Source organism: Equus przewalskii, chromosome 14 (genome assembly GCF_037783145.1).
Source record: "Equus przewalskii isolate Varuska chromosome 14, EquPr2, whole genome shotgun sequence".
NCBI lineage: Eukaryota > Metazoa > Chordata > Mammalia > Perissodactyla > Equidae > Equus > Equus przewalskii.
Window position 1 is genome coordinate 14,570,670 of NC_091844.1, and position 17,597 is coordinate 14,588,266.

Genomic DNA, 17,597 nt, shown 5'->3' on the forward strand with positions numbered 1-17,597 from the left:
TTAGCTCATCAGGTGAGGAGGCTGGAAATATAAAAACTTTTTTCTTTTTTTGCTGAAGAAGATTTGGCCTGAGCTCATATCTGTGCCAGTCTTCCTCTATTTTTTATTCTGTGGGCCGCCAGCACAGCATGGCCACTATCAGAGCAGTGTAAGTCTGCTCCCAGGAACCAAACCCAGGCCACCAAAGAGGGAGCATGCTGAGCTTAACTGCTAAGCCACTGGGGCTGGCCCTAGGCTGGAAGTATAGATTGTAGTACCTCAGATTTATTTTGGGACTTAGGCAATAAATGCTTTAATTATGCTGAAGTGTATGCTTTCTGAGAAGAATACAAATCCTTTACTTTCCTTGTATCTTGTGGAAAATGTTAGTAAGTGCTTAAATCAGACATGTAGGAGCTGTTGATAAAGAGATTGTGGGTCAACAAATAAAAATCAACCTAATTTAAGAAAGAAATATAAAAGTTTCATTTCCTTCAAAACATTAGTAACAGGGAACCTAGAAGTTTAGTGAGGATGAGTACATTTGGTGAGGAAAAGTAGAGGAAAGGAGACATCTGGGGACAGGAGGGGAGAATGTGAGGGGAGGAAAAAGAGGGTTAGGGTTTCTGCTCCCCTGGGTCTGAACCTGGGCCCCATCCCCTGGAGTGTCCCCTGGGCCCTTGTGTCCCTCATTAAGGCCTTTTGTTGTTTCTCATGTTGGTTGCTTGGAATGGTTTCCTTTTCAGCTTCTCTGTTATCCGTTGGTTCCTAGCTTGAATAATGTGCGGGTTTCCATGCTTTTATTTGTGTTGTCTTTCCATTTGCTGTGAAGGATGCCATTTTCCTCAATACTGCATTTTTGACTTTATCCCTCAATATTTTACCCCTTCATGCTAAACACTTCAGTGTGTGTTTCCTGAGAACAGAGATATTTGCTTAGATTACACAGTACAATTATAAAATTTAGGAAATTTAACATTGATACAGTACTGTTATATAATAAACAGACCTTCTTTAAAATTTTGCCAGTGTTCCAAGAACATCCTTTTTAACAGTGGGTGTTTTTTGTTGTTGTTGTTGTTTTTTGGTACAGAATCCAATCCAGGATCACATTGCGTTTCTGCAATGATTTTTTTTTCAGTCTTTCGTGACATGGCATTGATATATTTGAAGTGTACAAGCCATTTAATTTTACAAAATGTCCCTCAATTTTAATTACTTCTGATATTTCCTCATGATTAAATTCAGGTTATATTTTTGGCAGGTATACCGGAAATTACTGGTTTGTCCCAGTTTTGGCCATCAGTGGTTTTAACTTTGATCATTGGTTAAGGAAGTTTCTGCCAGGTTTCTCTACTGTAAAGTTACTAGTTTTCCTCTTTGCTTTAACAATAATTTGTCAAGAAATACTTTTGTATTTGTATGTAAATACACTCTTTTTTCATCGATCCTTGTTTTAACATCCTTTGATTCTTGCCTGATAAGTTACTTACTACTATGCTAATTGCTAATTGGTGATTTTCTAATTCTCTGTTTTGTTCTATATTTATTAGCACTCTGCTGTGAAGATGAGCTCTCTCTTTGCCTGTCTTACCTGTCTGTCAGTCAGTCAGTCATGAGTATGAACTCACTGATTTTTACTCTGTTATATGGGTTATAATCTATTACTATTTTTATTTATTTTGCTCAGATTGTCCCATATTTGGCCAGTGGCAGCCAACTCAACTTTTTCTTGATGACTGGGTACTGCCATTAGGGGCATGGTTTTATTCATCCATCTGGGAGGCGAAGAACCTCAGGTCACTGATGTGTGCATGAGCGTCTCCCCTGCACTCAGTGGGTTTGCCATCTTCGCTTTATGTTACTAGGTGTTTGGTTTATCTTTTCTTGTAGTCAAATGCTGCTTTCTTTCTCTGTAAAATGTTTTATATATGGGATAAAATGGGGGTAGGCCCAGGACAAAGTATGTTTTATTTCTCCATGAACCATTTCCTTGTAGTAATATCTTAATCACTTTTCTTACTGTAAGATTATGCTTGTATTATGTATTACTGTATCTGAGCACATTGGAATGGCTAAAATATTATGATTACCTCAATGATTCTTAAGGTTATATTCAGGGCCGGCCCGGTGGCCGAGTGGTTAAGTTCGCGCGCTCCGCTTTGGCGGCCCAGGGTTTCACTGGTTTGGATCCTGTGCACGGACATGGCACCACTTGTAAGGTCATGCTGAGGCGGCATCCCACATGCCACACCTAGGGGGACCCACAACTAAAGTATATAACTGTGTATCGGGGGGCTTTGGGAAGAAAAAGGAAAATAAAATCTTTTTTTTAAAAAAAGATATTCACAACTTTTTTCTTTTCGGTATTTTGTTCTGCTGCATATTTTCAGTGTTCCAAACTGAATAATTTTTGGTATATAACAGAGAATTTTGCCTTGGGTAGGAGCTGTCACAGAAACATGACAGTGTTAATGAAGACTTTTGTGGTCATTATTTCGAGAACAAGGAATGTTGGACAACAAAAAATGACAACTTAGACTGCGATAGTGACTCGCAGGTGTTTCCCTCATTAAATGTGAGTATCTGTCTTGCCGTGTTAACATACAGTTTATTTTACTTAGTACATTCAAGTGTCAACTCTAATTCTGTTTTATCAGTATTTTGATAAAGAGAAGTGCTTAGTTGGTTAATTTTTAGGTATAGTTCTTGGTGTGTGTGGTAGTACGTAATAAGTAAGGTGTTGGCACCGTTGTTCTGTTTATCGTGCCCCTTTGCAGCAGCATTCAGGAAAGAGGATCCTTTTATCTTCCCTTCAGGATCTGCTGTCACTTCGTCTCTCATTCTCTCTTCTGTCCACTTCAGTCAGACCTTTGCCCCTATCATGCCATCAAAGCAGCTCTAGTCAAGTCACCAGTGACCTCTGTGTTGTTAAATCCAGTGGTCTCTTACCACTGACCTTCCCGAAGGTCTGTCAGCTTACTCGACTCACCAGCATTTTACACACTCGAGCACTCTCCTCCTGCACGTCCTTTCTCCTTCCTAGCTTGGAGGGTTAGATTCCAAAATGTCGACAGCTGTCATCCCTGGGTAGTGAGACTGTGGGTCATTTTAACTTATTTTTTATTCTGTAAATTCTGAAATGAAAATAGGTCTTCATTAAAAATTTTAAAGGAATCATTTAAAAAATTTGTGTTGAAGTATAATGAACACACAGTAAGCATGCATATCAGAAGTATACAGCTTGATGAATTTTCAAAACCTGCACACGCGTGTGTAACCCAGATCAAGTACAGACCATTTTAGCACCTAGAGTCCCCTTTTAGTGACTGATAATCTCCCACTAACCACTGTTCTTGTTAAGGAAGTAATTTTTCAAAAGCAGGATTTTGTTAACTCACGTTTGGGGTACAGTGAGATTTGTTCTCTGGTGTTCAGCCTTCAAATATGTATTTTTTTCTTAAACTGTTTTTTTCTTAATTATTAAAGCTATTTCCCCATAGAAATGCAGCAATATAAAATGCATTTTTTTCCCCAGAATAAAGAACTAACAACAAATATCAGAAATGTTTCAAACCACGAAGGATCAAGGGTAAGTCACTTTATTTGTCTTTAAATCAAATATATACAAATTATAGTAAAACTTAAAAGAATCTGCTGATGGATAGATACTTGGAGAGTGATATACAGTAGGGTTGTTAGGATTGGGAAAGAAAAAAGAAACATTATTTAAAACTGTATTTTCTCACATATGTCTATATGAATTTTGTGTATACTTGTTTTAGTCTTTGTTTTTTTAAAAAATCTCTTTAAAGTGTACTTTAAGATTAACTTCTATGCAGCCTTTCTTTTCTTTAAAAAATAAAATTCCACTTTCAAATGCCCAAGACAGCATAGCAGTGGGCTGGTATGTCTTGTCCTTAAGGATGTAAAGAAATTTAAGTCATGAGTGAAGCATGGGCGCGGGTAGGTGGTATTGGTATTTTGGGGAATTACTAAGAGTCAGAAGACCAAGAGGTCGAGAGGGTTGGAAGGAGTTGCGGGTAGGGACTGAAAGCAGGTTTGGAAAGCTCAATGTTTGCTTTTATACTGTGAGTGACTCTTCACATTTCTTGTTTTCTTCAACCGTCTCAGAGGGTATTTTGACAGTGGACAGGTATTCACTCTGCAGTGGCTGGGACGAACTCTCGTCTTTGCGCAAACTCTGTTGCAGGTGGAGGATTAGGAAGTGAAAGGGAAGGATAGGAAATATTCAGGACAGAGGAATGTGAAAAGTGTGGTCCCGCTGTGTGGGGCAATGGAGGGTTCATAGACTTTACAATGAGCAGTTTTAGTCCTCAGTGGGACTAAACTAGTAACATAGTACACTAAGGAATTTAAATAATTTAGCCTGTTTGCTGAATCTGAGTCATTTCTAACGATGTTATCTGACTTCTTCCTCCCCCAATTCAACTTAAAAAACAGACGTTTAAAAACCGACTGCTTGATGATATTAGGATAAAATATGGGAAGAGTAATACTGGAAAAAATATTTGAATGGTAATATTAAGTAAAACATAGAATGGTAACATTAGGGGGAAAACCTGTAGAAGCAGAACAGTAGAAAACGTGGAAGAGTGGGAAAAGCTTTTTTCCTTCTCCATCTCTGTGGGTCTAGGAGGGTGGTGGTAACAACTAAGGGAGAAACCCTTCCACTGTGCACTGTCTTTCCTCTGCCTGCTGTTCCTTTTCATTGTTTTATTTGTATTTTCTAAAAGTTACCTAATTCAGTTACTAGAAGTGGTTTTAAATTGTGGTGAACAATTGCTTAGCTGTATCTTATATAGCAATTAAAAAAAATAACATAAAGGATATTTTTTTCTTGTTTCAGGATGTTATAGCCAGAACACAGAGAGATGGGTTTCATATCTTTATTGTTTCTATTAAAACGGAAAAAACAGATGCAAGGTGGAATTTAAATGGTATAGTTAAATTGTATTCATGTTTACTGTCTGCTTTTACTGTATTCTGTATTTTTGTCATTGACTCAGATTTTCTATATTCTCTGTAAAAACATCATTCAAAAATGAATTTCTGTTATAAAAATGAGTAGTCTATTCTGGGGACTTAAAACTTCATGCTTATCTTAACTATAACACTTTCTTTTTAGTGAATTGGAAATTTAAAATTAATTTAAGATAAATTTAAAAGATTTTAAACTTCATAGTGAGATAAATTCTCCATCCTTCCAGATTAAAAGAAATTTTTTAACATGTAAGCAACATCTTAATTGTATTTCAAGTGGATTACATTATGTTTCTTGAAAATGGCCATCGTCAGGGGTTTAAAATTTTGTTCTTTGAAAAAAAAATTTTTTTAAACCTGTGTCTGTAGCCTGGGAGTAGTAGTAATATGTCTGCTGACTGTGGCTTACGTCATCTACGAGCTCCTCTACCCCCGCCCTTCCAACCGTGATAGGCCTTTTGTGCTTTGTTAAGCTGTAGTTGCTAGTGCCCAGTGCACGAGCGGGCTCACAATAAGCAGTTTTCAAGGGAATGAATACTTTCACCTATCCTAGAATTGACTGGCTGTCGTTTTCCAGAGCGGGCATCTCCTGGGCTGACAGTAGCCAAGTAGCATGGGAAGCTCCTGGGGATTTACAAACTGCTCTGATTCATCCACTGGGGACACAGAGGTGAAGCCAGGCTTTGCCTCTGAGAGGTGCCTAGTCCAGTGGGGAGGCAGAAAGCAGTGAGATGAGACTGGCATTGCTGCAGAGGAGGCGCAGAGCTGGTGTTCCATGAGGGAAGCTGATGGAGGTGGCTGCCCCAGAAGAGTGAGAAGTAGGGCTTCCTTCCGGAAAAGACATAATGGGCCAGACCATGCCAAATAGAGGAAGCAGGGACCTTGACACCATTCTGCTACCTAGCTTTGTGCGCCCTTCCTTCCCAGGTGGTGCGTCTTTTCTCCTGACACCAGCAGGCAGTTTTAAGCGCCTGCTAGTTAGTCACTGGAGCACTTGCTGAGCCCTGTGAGTCTTGCACTATATTTGACACTCAGTTTTTTATTGCTGTCTCAGTAATCCAGACTAGATGCTTGAGTTCAGTAATTTATCCCAAGTTACATTCAGGATGACAAAGTTCTCGGTGAGGTCAGTGACTCAGCAAGGGGCCTGTCTAAGGCTAGTACTCCTTTCCTTCTGTATACCACCAGATTTGGCTCAGGTTTCACAACAGCATGTGTACAAGTAGAGGTATCTTGATAAGATTACATAAATAACTAGTAATTACCCCATACCATGTGTGTGCTAGGTAAAAATTCAGGGGGTTTTTTAGCTTGGTTTGTATTCTTGGAGCCTTCTTGGAAATGAGCTTACATTTATAAACTTAGGAAAAAACTGATTGTTAATTTAACTCTTTAATTTTTTTATTCCCACCCTCACCTTCGCCAGTTTCTCTCTCTATGATGGGACCTCATGGCTATATCTCTGCATCAGATTGGCCTCTTATGATTGTGAGTATTTCTCATCATTTTTTCCTTTTTTTTTTAATGAATTTTAAGAATGAATTCTTAATTAATTTTAAGAATTTGTATCCTAATTGGAAAATTTTAAAATTTTAAGAGCTCAGTGGTGGTAATCCCTTAGGAGCTAATGCTTTGACATACTCTCTATTTCTGGTTCCAGAGTGACTGGAATATAAAGGATTGGATACTTGAATGTAGAAATGTCAGTTTTCAAATAATCCAAAGGCTTAACTGACTAAAATTGCTTTTCTTCCTACAGTTTTACATGGTGATGTGTATCGTTTATATTTTATATGGCATACTCTGGCTGCTGTGGTCTGCCTGTTATTGGAAAGACATATTAAGAATCCAGTTCTGGATCGCAGCTGTTATTTTCCTGGGAATGCTCGAAAAAGCAGTTTTTTATTCTGAATACCAAAACATCAACAGCACTGGGCTATCAAGTAAGTTGCGATTGTCTCCGTGAAGATGGTGTGGTTCACTGGCTCCTAGCATTTGTGAGCAGAGCTGTGGGAGGCCCCTCTCTACAGTGGTTTGGGAACAGCCGTGTTATAAGAGGAGAGACGAAGATGAAGAGGAGGGAAGCCCAGCAGAGAATGTCAGAGCAGCACTCTGACCTAGACTAGCATGTGGCTGTCTTCATTTTCTGTTTTCCTTCTTGCTGACTTTCCCTCGCTTTCCTCCCCTTCCCTAAAGCTCAGCTACCGGTAATTGGATGAAAACAGCACAGAGTTCTAGACGGGGAACTTTAGATGCTGCCAATCCTTTTAACGGATTTGTCTGTTTTTTCTCCCATCCCCTTTCTTCTCCTTTCTCTTCCAAAAAAGAAAAGAAAACTTGGCCACAGGGAGTGAAATCGGTGGCACCGGGGTGAGCGGTGCCTGCAGCCTTCTTGCCTTCTCTCTTCCTCTTGCTCTGGCAGAGACCATTGGAGGCACTGTCACAGCCGACACAGTGTGTGTGAAGCGGGGAGGGTGTATGGTTGGGCATCCTCAGATGTGTCCCCCAAACTTCTAGAAGGCAGGTTTCGAAAAGGCCAGAGAAGGAAAGTACAGTTAATTCTATTGCTGAACCTTTGGAAAGGGAGAAAGCTCAGAAGGATTGGAAGTGCATAGGAATGTGCTTCTGAGTGGTCAGTCACAAATGATCTTGGTACAGGTTTTCAAAGGGCGTGGTTGTCTGCTATTTATTTTAAAATACTCCAGGAAAAAAAAATTTGAGTTTGAATATAGATGAAACAAATTTGGCATAATGTTGATAATCTTTGAAGCTGAGTGATGGGTACATGGGAGTTAATTATACCACTTTCTGTACGTTGGGGAATGTTTGTAATTTCCCAAAATAAAAAGTTTGAAAGGACCCGTACAAAAGAATAAAGAAAGGACAGACATCCATGCAGACGTATTAGAGGAATTACTACTCTGTAAGAAGTTTTCCTGATACTTTAGTGTGTGTGTGTGTGTGTGTGCTCTAAACCTGGTGAGGAAGGAAGGATGGGGCTGCTCTTAGTGCTGAGGACTAAGCATTCTCGAATGTCTGAGAAGGCGCTTCTGCTCTTTTGCTGTTAGTGGTGTCATCGCTTGTCTAGAGAGAGGAAAGGGTGGTGTGAACTTCAGTGAGGGCAGCAAAAGCCTGAGATCCATGAAGAGCTGAGAGACCATTTTAAGCCCCACTGTTTGAGATGACACCAGAACAGCTTGGAGGAGAACCCCCAGGCTGCTGTGGGTGTCTTTGAGGGATCCTATGGAAAAAGAGAGCTGCCAGAAGACCAGGCACGGGCCGAGGTTGTTTCTGATTTTGCTAGGTGGGAATTCTGTAACCTAGGCTGTCTTTTCCATTGATCCTGAAAGGAGAGGCCTTAGAAAGATTTCTGAAAGGATGAGAAGCAGTGACTGTTAGGACCCAACATGAGTACTTAAGAATAGATTGTGTCAGATTAACTTCTTTCTTTTGTGCTTCTAGGTTGGCAGTAGGGCAATGTAACAAACTTAGTATATCTGGACTTCTTCAAGGTATTGACGAGGTCTCTTGTGATTTCTTGTAGGCAAGATGGAGAAATTGAGCTGAAAACAAAAATAATTAGGTGGATTCACAACTGATTTCTGAATATCTTTGTAGTTCTCTCCATCTTTACTGCCAGCACTCTCATCATCGCTTACCTGGATTTCTGGAATAACCTCCTGAGCGTTTTCCTCGCCTGCAGTCTAGTTCCTCTCCAAGCCATTAAGTAGAGCAATCTTGATAAAATAAAGCTGTCCATTTTATTCCAAGGGCTAGCCAACTTTCTCCAGAGGTCCAATAGTAAATTTTTTGGCTTTGTGGACCATACTGTTTCTATTGTAACTACTCAGCTCTGCCATTGTAGCATGAAAGCAGCCACAGACAACAAATGAGCATGCCTGTGTTCCAATAAAACTTTATTTACAAAAACAAATGTAGGGCCAGATTTGGCCTGTGGGTTGTAGTTTGCTGGTTCCTTGTTTACTATCATTGACTTCTCACTGCCCTTAGCATCAAGTCCAGACTCATAGTATGGCCTAAAAACCCTATGTGGTTGATCCGCACCTCTATCCCTAGCCTCTCTTCTTGACATTCTCTCATTATCGTCTCTGCTGCAGACATACTGAACTTTCGCTTCTTGCAGCATATTTTGCTTTTCCGCTTTTCTCTTCCATGCCTTTGTTTGCATGTGCTATTTCCTTTGCTTTCCCCTTTCCCTCCCCTAAATAGTTAACACCTACTTAGCCTTCGAATTCCGATTTAGGTGTCTCTTCCTCTGAGAAGCTTTTCTGGACCCATGTACACTGCATCTCCCCAAATGTGGATTAGGTTCGCTGTCTTCATAGTCCTGGGAGATACTGTGTTACCTCTAGCACTTACCATCCTGAGTTCTATTTACTTGTCCTAACCAGAGTACAAGCTTCCAAGGGCAGGGATCATGGCGTATCTTTTACTATTATAGCCACTCAGTAGAGCATTACTGAATAAATGCTGAAGACTTCCTGGAGAAAAGAACTCCAGAGGACATTATGGTGTTCAGATATTCACAGGACAAGAAGAGGGACAGAGTTCTTTGTAACCTCACGGGGGAAAAACAGAACAGAGGGAAGCTAAGGAGACAAGAGTTCAGGTTGATAGAAGAAAGCTGTGTCCAACAGAGCTGAGCTCATACAGAGTGAGCTCTTCAGGGATAGTGAATTCCCCTCCACTGGGGTTTTCAAACATCAATTGGATTAGATGATTTTTAAATCAAATGTAGCTAATTCATCTGAGGTCAGAATGTATTGTACAGAGTACATATTTAGAATCTGGGTGGTGGGCCTTCAGGTGTACCCAGAGTGAATTATTTTCTTTCTCCCCCCCCCAGCCCAGGGTTTATTGATATTTGCGGAGTTGATATCTGCGATTAAGAGGACATTGGCACGCCTCCTTGTGATCATTGTGAGCCTGGGTTATGGCATTGTGAAGTAAGTATTGGTGTGTTGAAAAGATAGCGAGTCTCCAGTCTTGTGATTCTGTCTGTCTAGCCATAGGCGTGAGTCTACAGATGCGGTAGAGTGGGGCTGTTGAGCACGGGACATTGTGGACATCACTCATTCCTAGGGTCACCAGAAGTTGGAGCTGACTTGACAGCACATAACAACAAACAGCATGACCTCTGCGAAACTGGAAACTTCTCAGTAGCGTAATACAGATCCCATAGGGAAATACCTGCCAGAACATGTTTTTAAAGGATTTCCGTGTACAGTCATGCGCTGCATAATGACATTTTGGTCAGCAACGGACTGCGTATGCGCTGCTGGTCCTGTAAGATTAGTACCATACAACCTAGGTGTGTAGTAGGCTATATCATCTAGGTTTGTGTAAGTACACTCTGATGTTCACACAACAATAAAATTGCTTAACAACGCACTTTTCAGAAGATGTCCCCGTCGTCAAGCGATGGGTCACTGACTGTATTGGCTGTTTTATACTGTCCTCAAATAAAGATCCTGAATTTGAATTCCAGTAACTTTTGTTAGTTAGATGAATAAATAATCAACTTTAAGGGTAGTGGAAAATTTAAAATGGTTCTTGAAGTTGGAACCATTTTCTGTTTCCTTCTCTGACTATGTTTGGGCACTGGGAGAGAGAAGCTTAAACACCAGGTCAGCAACATTTCTGACTGAAACCTGGCTATCCCCTGAAGACCCTCCTTCTTCTGGACCCTCTCAAGCAAATCTTCTCTCATACCTGTGAGTCACTGGGCTTGTCCTCTGTCCTCATTGCCTTTTTCAGACCATTCTTCTTCCTTCTTCCCTAAAACCCTCTGATCCCTGGAAGCCCATGCCTTCAGACTGGATTCCTGCTTCATCTTATTGCGGTCCCCTGTTGACTTCCAGATCTCTCCCCACATCTCTTACCTCTGAGCACGTGCTTCAATGTCTCCTCAGGCTTCATCTGTCAGAACTCCCTGGGATTTCAGTACCCGTGTGGAGGAGTCTTTAAGTAGCCTGCTGTTGCCTCCTCACCTCTGCTGCCCTGCCTGTCGCCCCCACCTCAGCTACTGACTTCCATGGCCATTTGCTAAACTTGATCCTTATGTGAAACTGCACCCTCTTCATAATCGCCATTTTAAACAGTCCACTTTTCACCTGTCGCCTCCTCTCTTTCCTGTTTGCTTTCTCTGATGTCAGCTCCGGTCATTCTGTGACCCTGGTATGGCATCTGGCCTTTTGGTCCTCCCGCCTCCCACTGATCCTCCCCTGCTCGTGTCCTTGCTTTCTCCCTTTAGCTTATATTCCTGGTCCAGCAGGCTACCGACATCCTTGCATCCACCTGAAACCTCTGCCTGGCTCTTCATCAGCCTCCCTTGATTAATCCAGCTTTGCATCTGCTTCAGGCTCACATCTGAGCAGCGGCATCTGCCTCCGGAACACCCGACCACACTGCCCGGGCTCGTCTCGCTGCCTGACCCTGTGCTTCAAGTCCACCCTCGTTGCTGCTGGCAGTTCTTTTAGACCCCTTGTCAATTTATGCTCCCACTCTCCCGCTCTGCAGAAGACCGTTTTACCCCTTCCCTCTCCTCACACCTCCGATTTCCTACCTTCATCCACCTCAGCTGAGCTTGGTTCTTTTCTCAGAGGAAATAGAAGCTATCAGAAGGGAATTCCATGTGTTTCCACCACACGTCTGTGTCATTTCCCCCACGTGGACCACACGCAGGATTCTGCTCCTCTCTGAAAGGCACAGACTGGCCCTGCTGGTGGTGATGTCCTGCCCCCGTCCTTGTGCTCTAGATCCTGTTACCTCTCATCCGTCAAAGAAACTGCTCCAGCAGTCAGTTCCATTTTCTCCTCTATCATCAGTTCTCCTTTCTGTTGCGTCGCTCCCATCTGCATGCTGTCATTTTCTGTCATCTTCAGAAGCAGAACCCTCCCTCAATCCCACATAGCCCTCTCTTCTGCTTCTACTTCATTTCTCTTCATCCCTGAACAGCATAGTTTTTTTTTTTTTTTCTCTATGACCAACTACAGAGAAGAAAAGATCTTGGCCCAAGTTCACAGGTGGTTGGTACAAGCCAAAAATGTTTAACTGCTGAATTACAGGCCTAATCAAGGGTGGCCCTAAAGGACAGTGGTGAAGGGAAATCTTCCAAGTAAGCAGAGCTGTAAGCAGTACACTTGCCATCCATTTTTTTTTCTTTTTTTTTTTATTAATGTTATGATAGATTACAACCTTGTGAGATTTCAGTTGTACATTATTGTTAGTCATGTTGTGGGTATACCTCTTCCCCCTTTGTGCCCTCCCCCCACCCCCCCTTTTCCCTGGTAACCACCGATCAGATCTCCTTGTCAATATGTTAACTTCCACCTATGGGTGGAGTCATATAGAGTTCGTCTTTCTCTGACTGGCTTATTTCGCTTAACATAATACCCTCGAGGTCCATCCACGTTGCTGCGAATGGGCCAATTTTGTCTTTTTTTTTTTGGCTGAGTAGTATTCCATTGTGTATATATACCATATCTTCTTTATTCAATCATCAGTTTCTGGGCATGTAGGTTGGTTCCACGTCTTGGCTATTGTAAATAATGCTGCGATGAACATAGGGGTGCAAGGGACTCTTGGGATTTCTGATTTCAGTGAACGGCATAGTTTTTCAAATGAGTTGTCTGTACTTGCCACTTCAACTTCCTTCGTTTTCTTTGGAACATACCCTAATGAGCTTTTGCCCCATTTTTCCACTGAGACTGCTCTTGTCAAGGTCACCTTGACCTCTCCTTGCCAAATCACGTGGCCCTGCTCAGCCTTTGTGGGAGGACCCGGTCAGCAGCTTTGGTCGTGGAGCCCTGGCTGCTCCTTACTGGTCTCTTCTGGACCCTCTTCGTCTTCCTGAGCTCCAGCATCGGAGCACCCAGGTGCAGGCCCCACTTCTGCTCTAGGACTTGCACCCCTGGGGTCTCCCATCCAGTTATGTGGCTCTAACTTCAGAGCACATCCAGAGTGAGCCCTTCCCATCCCTTCCACAGCCTCCCCCCTGGTCCACGCTGCCATCTTCTCCTGTGTAGACTACCTCAGTAGCCTCCTAACTGGTTTCCCTAACTGGCTTCTGCCCTGGTCTCCTGTCACCCTTTTCAGACAAAGCAGGAGCCAAGATGATCCTTTAAAATGTACCTCCTGCCACTCGCCCGTTTGAACACTCTGCTCCATCCTGTCGGCTTTCATGCTGTTGCTGTTCCTTAAACACAATAAACTCTGCCTCACAATGCAGTGGAGCCTCTGCCTGTGAGCCTCTTCCCCCAGAGCCCGGGCAGAGTTTGCCCCCTCACTTCTTTCAGGTCTCTGCTCCACTGTCATCTCCCAGGTGAGACATCCCTGTCAGGATTCCTGCAGAGTGCTCACCCTCTGTCACTCTGACCCCTCATCCTTTTGACAAGGCCTCTTGATGTATATGTTAGTAGTTGTTGTTTCTCCCCCCATTGACTGGAGTGGGAGCTTTGCCTGTTTTGTGTGCTGCTTTCCCCTGAGGCCCCAGTGCAGTCCCCGACACCAGCAGGCACTCAGTCAGTATGCTTCAAATGCGCACGTATGCTTGTGAGCTCAGGATTCGTGTCATTAGCAGGATTTTAGCCAGGAACCCTTCTTTTCGTTGGAATTTTATTGAGATTCCTTCCCAAATTGCTTTTTTTATGGGGGGCACGCTTAGTACAGGAAACAGAACAAAAATCTCTCGTGGAATCTTGTGGTACCTCATGGTTCTAGTTACGAACATCAGGTGCCTGGGTGTGGAGTGTGGTTGCTACAAAAGGAATAAAAGTTGAACTGATGTGTAAGGACACAAGCCGTTTGTGAATGACTCCATTCGCTGTCAGCTTGTTGTAGTCCACTCTTCCAAAGTGACAGCAGTAATAATTCTGACTCTTGGAGTGTTCCAGCTAGCTGGCTACAATGAATCAGAATTTAGATTAACTAAATTAGATATGTAGTCTTAAATACGAGCTATGAATATTAATTTAGTTTTTAATTAGACTTTGTTTTAAAATGAGTATCGTAAGTATTTTTTCAAAACTGGTTTTTTCTTGTAGTTACTCTGAGAAGAGGGTTTTTGAGCTAAAACGTGTGTACAATAAGCTCTGATTTGCAAATGTCATGAAATTTCAGTTCTATTTTCAAAGTATTAATTGCAAAAGTCACCATCTTTGCATTTTCCCATCTCATTTATATTTTTAAAGAATCAAAAATGTTATTTTAATTCTTTTCAATGTAAAGAATGAAAACTAAAGTCTGTTAGCACTCTTGGTTTGGGTCTTGAGAGAAGGAGAGTAATGCAATTCGATCTCCTACTATCCTGCTCTTTCTCTGCCCAGTTCGTAAAATCAGTGGATTATATATCTCAGAATGATTTCTAATCAGTGCTAGTGGGAGAATTAAATGATTATTTCTGCCAGTGACACTTAGAAGTTGGCACCCACCTTCCTAGGTTTCGCCGATCTACTCTTCCATTCTGTGGAAATAGTATCTGGGTTATGTTAATTATATTGCTTAAATTTCAGCAGCAATTCTCTGGCACCTGTTTGGCCTCAGAATGTTGCTTCATGGGCATCAGTACAGCTTCAAGTCCTAGAGAAGGAGGCCCACTTATTCTGAGCCTATTTCTGCTTTGTTTTCAAGAAATATGCTGTTTCCTGAAACAAAGTCGCTCAGTGGCAGAGGCGAACTGATTGATTAGGTAGCAGCTCCTCTGGTATTGGGAATGGGGCCGTGTTGAATTCAATTGCGTTTCACTCAGCTGTGCCTCCTCTTTCTCTGCCTCCCTTCCTCGTTCCAGGCCTCGTCTAGGAGCAGTCATGCACCGGGTGATTGGACTGGGGCTTCTCTACTTTGTCTTTGCGGCTGTTGAAGGCGTGATGAGAGTCACCAGGGTAAAAACAGTGTAATTCCACTCCTGCCTCTTTTTGTTGTTGCTATAAATATGATCTTACTTTATATCTCCTGAGATGAATTTTTAAAGTAGGAAATTTATGAAAAAGGCCCAATTTGAGTTTTTTCCCCTATGGAATATTTTCCCTTTTTAATACTTCCTGAAATTAAAAGACTAAACAGAGTGCTTCTTAAAATGATATGATTGATTATGAAGGCACCAGTTGATGTCATTTCAGGAATTAGCTTCATCTCAAAAATATTCCTGGTTGTCCTTTATAAAGAACATTTGTCTTTGTCATTATGCAGTCTCGAACACATTCATTTCTTCCCTAATCCTTGGTTTAAACATATGTAAGTGGACAGAAAGTTACTTAGGCCCTTCACGCATACAGACATTATATCTCGTCTCTCTTACGTCTCGTTTGGTTGTACATTTTCTCCTCGACTCTTGTGGAAATATTTTGGGGATTCAGCAGACCTCACTCTAGGAAGGACAGGAAGGAGATAGTGTTCAAGGGAAAAATGACTCTGGCAATGTGGGCAGCAATGCTTTGCTCTCTAGAGAAGAGTCAGAATACTTATGTCGTGAAGACCCCTAGATTTCTAGCTCTCAGTTTTTCTTAATAATATGGTTGATGACTAAGTGATTGGGAAGCTTATGATATTTTACTTGATTCAAAGCACCTTGTCATTTTTCCCCAAAGTGTCTTTTGGATTAGATGTATAAATCAGATCACTGTGCACGGAGTGGTTAATCTGTATATTGCCACATAAGTTTACTTCATGTATTTTGACCTGATCCTTAAAGCAGGACATTTGTCCAATAATGTTAACAGCCTCATTCTTCTTCCTGTTGCCTTTGATACACCTGCATTCTGTGTTAGGTGTACCTGCTCTTTTCGACTTTGACCCATTGAATATTCTGCATTTATATGTGTAATTCACAGGAATCAAATCTTTGCTAGAAAGAAAATAGAAAAGATAAATATCCCACATGTAGATGTAGTATATACATTATATTTCCTTAAAATTTTCCTAGTCAACACCTTACATATACAGTAGTCCTCCCTTATCCTGGTTTTGCTTTCTGTGGTTCAGTTCTGCAGTCAGCTGTGATGCAACAATATTAAATGGAAAATTCCAGAACTAAACAACTGATAAGTTTTAAATTGTGCACCGTTCTGAGTAGAATGATGAAATCTTGTGCTGCCCTTCTCCGTCCCTCCTGGGACGTGAATTATCCCTTGGCCAGTGTATCTACGCTATATCTGTGCTACCCACCTGTTGGCCTATTAGGACAAAACATAGTATATAGGGTTCGGTAACTGTTTGGTTTCAGCATCCACTGGGGGTCTGGAAACGTTTCCCCTGGGGATAAGTGGAGACTACTGTACTGTTTTAAATGTGATTCTCTGTCAACTCTTGATTAGTTAGAGTAAGTGTCTCATCTGTGGTTTGTTTACACCCTTCCACACAATTCTTTCTCCTTGTTTTACTTTCCTTCACGTCCCTTCAGGTGCAGGAGGAAAGATCAGGAGTCCATTTCATTAGTAGCGCTGGCTGTAGGTTTGGTGCGGAGAGGGGAGAGATTGAACGAGTTGACCTAAGTGGGACTGGGGACACGATGCTTTTTATTTGCCATTCCGTGTACAATTTTACCTTAACGTCAAACAAGTTGTTGACAAATTAACATATATTGCTGCCAAAACAGATAATTTCCATGTGCTTAAGTGCAGTTCTATTAGGAAATAAAACCTTTCTTGTGGCTTTTCTAAAGTGATGAGATGAGCTAAATTGTTTTTCATCAGATGATAATTCCTATAGTATAATGAAACTGTACTATTTTCCTATTTTTATCTTTCAGGGTTCTGACCATTTAGCGGTTATTTTGGGTGACATTATTTTAGCAGTTATTGACTCCATTGTTGTATGGTTCATATCCTTTACTATGTCCTTCTAAGATAGTTTTTTGTATCATTAAAATCAGATTACATTTAATTTGTAATAATAATAGAAAGAAATATAGTTAGACATTGTTGTTACCTGAATATAGGAATTTAGTTGAGGGTGAAAAAGTAACAATTCCCCAAGCAAAGAATATCTTTATTTTCTCTACTTAGTTCAGCAAACAAGTGCTCAGTATGTGCCCCATACTGAGGAAGTATGGAAGAAAAGGTATTGTCCCTGCGTTTAAGGAATTCAGGATCTGGTAGGGGAGACAAATGCATCACTAGGAGCAATACAGCAATAGTAATTGCCATTTTAGAAAGGTGCCCTGCAAACAGGGAGAAGGGAGAAATTAATTCTAGCATAAAGTCAGGAAAGACTTCATAGAGATGGTAACATTTAACTTGAGACTAGGAGAACAAATAGAGGTTTAGTAGGAAGAGAACTGGGGAAAAGGCTTCTGGGAAGAATTGAGGGGAACAAATAGCTGGAAGCATGAAAATATAGGGACAGTGGCAGACTGTCCCAGAGTAGCTTGCCTGTAGGTGAGCATGTTGGGAGAATCATGGAAGGTGGATCCAGAAGAATAGGATAGAATGACATGCTCAGGAAGTTAGAGTCCCTTCTGAAGGTAGAAAATAGAGGAATTGAAACTGCACGGGTGAATAACATGAAATCTGTGTTAGAAAGAACTCAAGGATGACGTGAAAAGATCGCTTGGGAAAGGAGAGACTAGAGACAGGAAGTCTAGTAAGGAGTCATTT

General features: G+C 41.5%; 1 protein-coding gene across 4 annotated transcripts in view; it reads left to right on the forward strand.

Annotated features, from left to right (window-relative positions):
• TMEM87B (transmembrane protein 87B) overlaps positions 1–17,597 on the forward strand; it is a 55,108-nt gene that overhangs the window by 9,111 nt on the left and 28,400 nt on the right. For 2 of the 4 annotated variants that reach the window (XR_011525906.1, XM_008520267.2), the window contains exons 4-10: positions 2,426–2,557; positions 3,518–3,571; positions 4,850–4,940; positions 6,410–6,471; positions 6,743–6,926; positions 9,851–9,950; positions 14,792–14,885. Coding sequence is in view for 2 of the 4 variants with exons in the window: in XM_008520267.2 (XP_008518489.2) it covers positions 2,426–2,557; positions 3,518–3,571; positions 4,850–4,940; positions 6,410–6,471; positions 6,743–6,926; positions 9,851–9,950; positions 14,792–14,885 (717 nt within the window). In the remaining 2 variants the exon portion in view is untranslated. Of the gene's footprint in view, positions 1–2,425; positions 2,558–3,517; positions 3,572–4,849; positions 4,941–6,409; positions 6,472–6,742; positions 6,927–9,850; positions 9,951–14,791; positions 14,886–16,750; positions 16,823–17,597 lie in introns of all 4 variants that reach the window. The other 2 variants (XR_011525905.1, XM_008520266.2) reach the window with 2 other exon arrangements.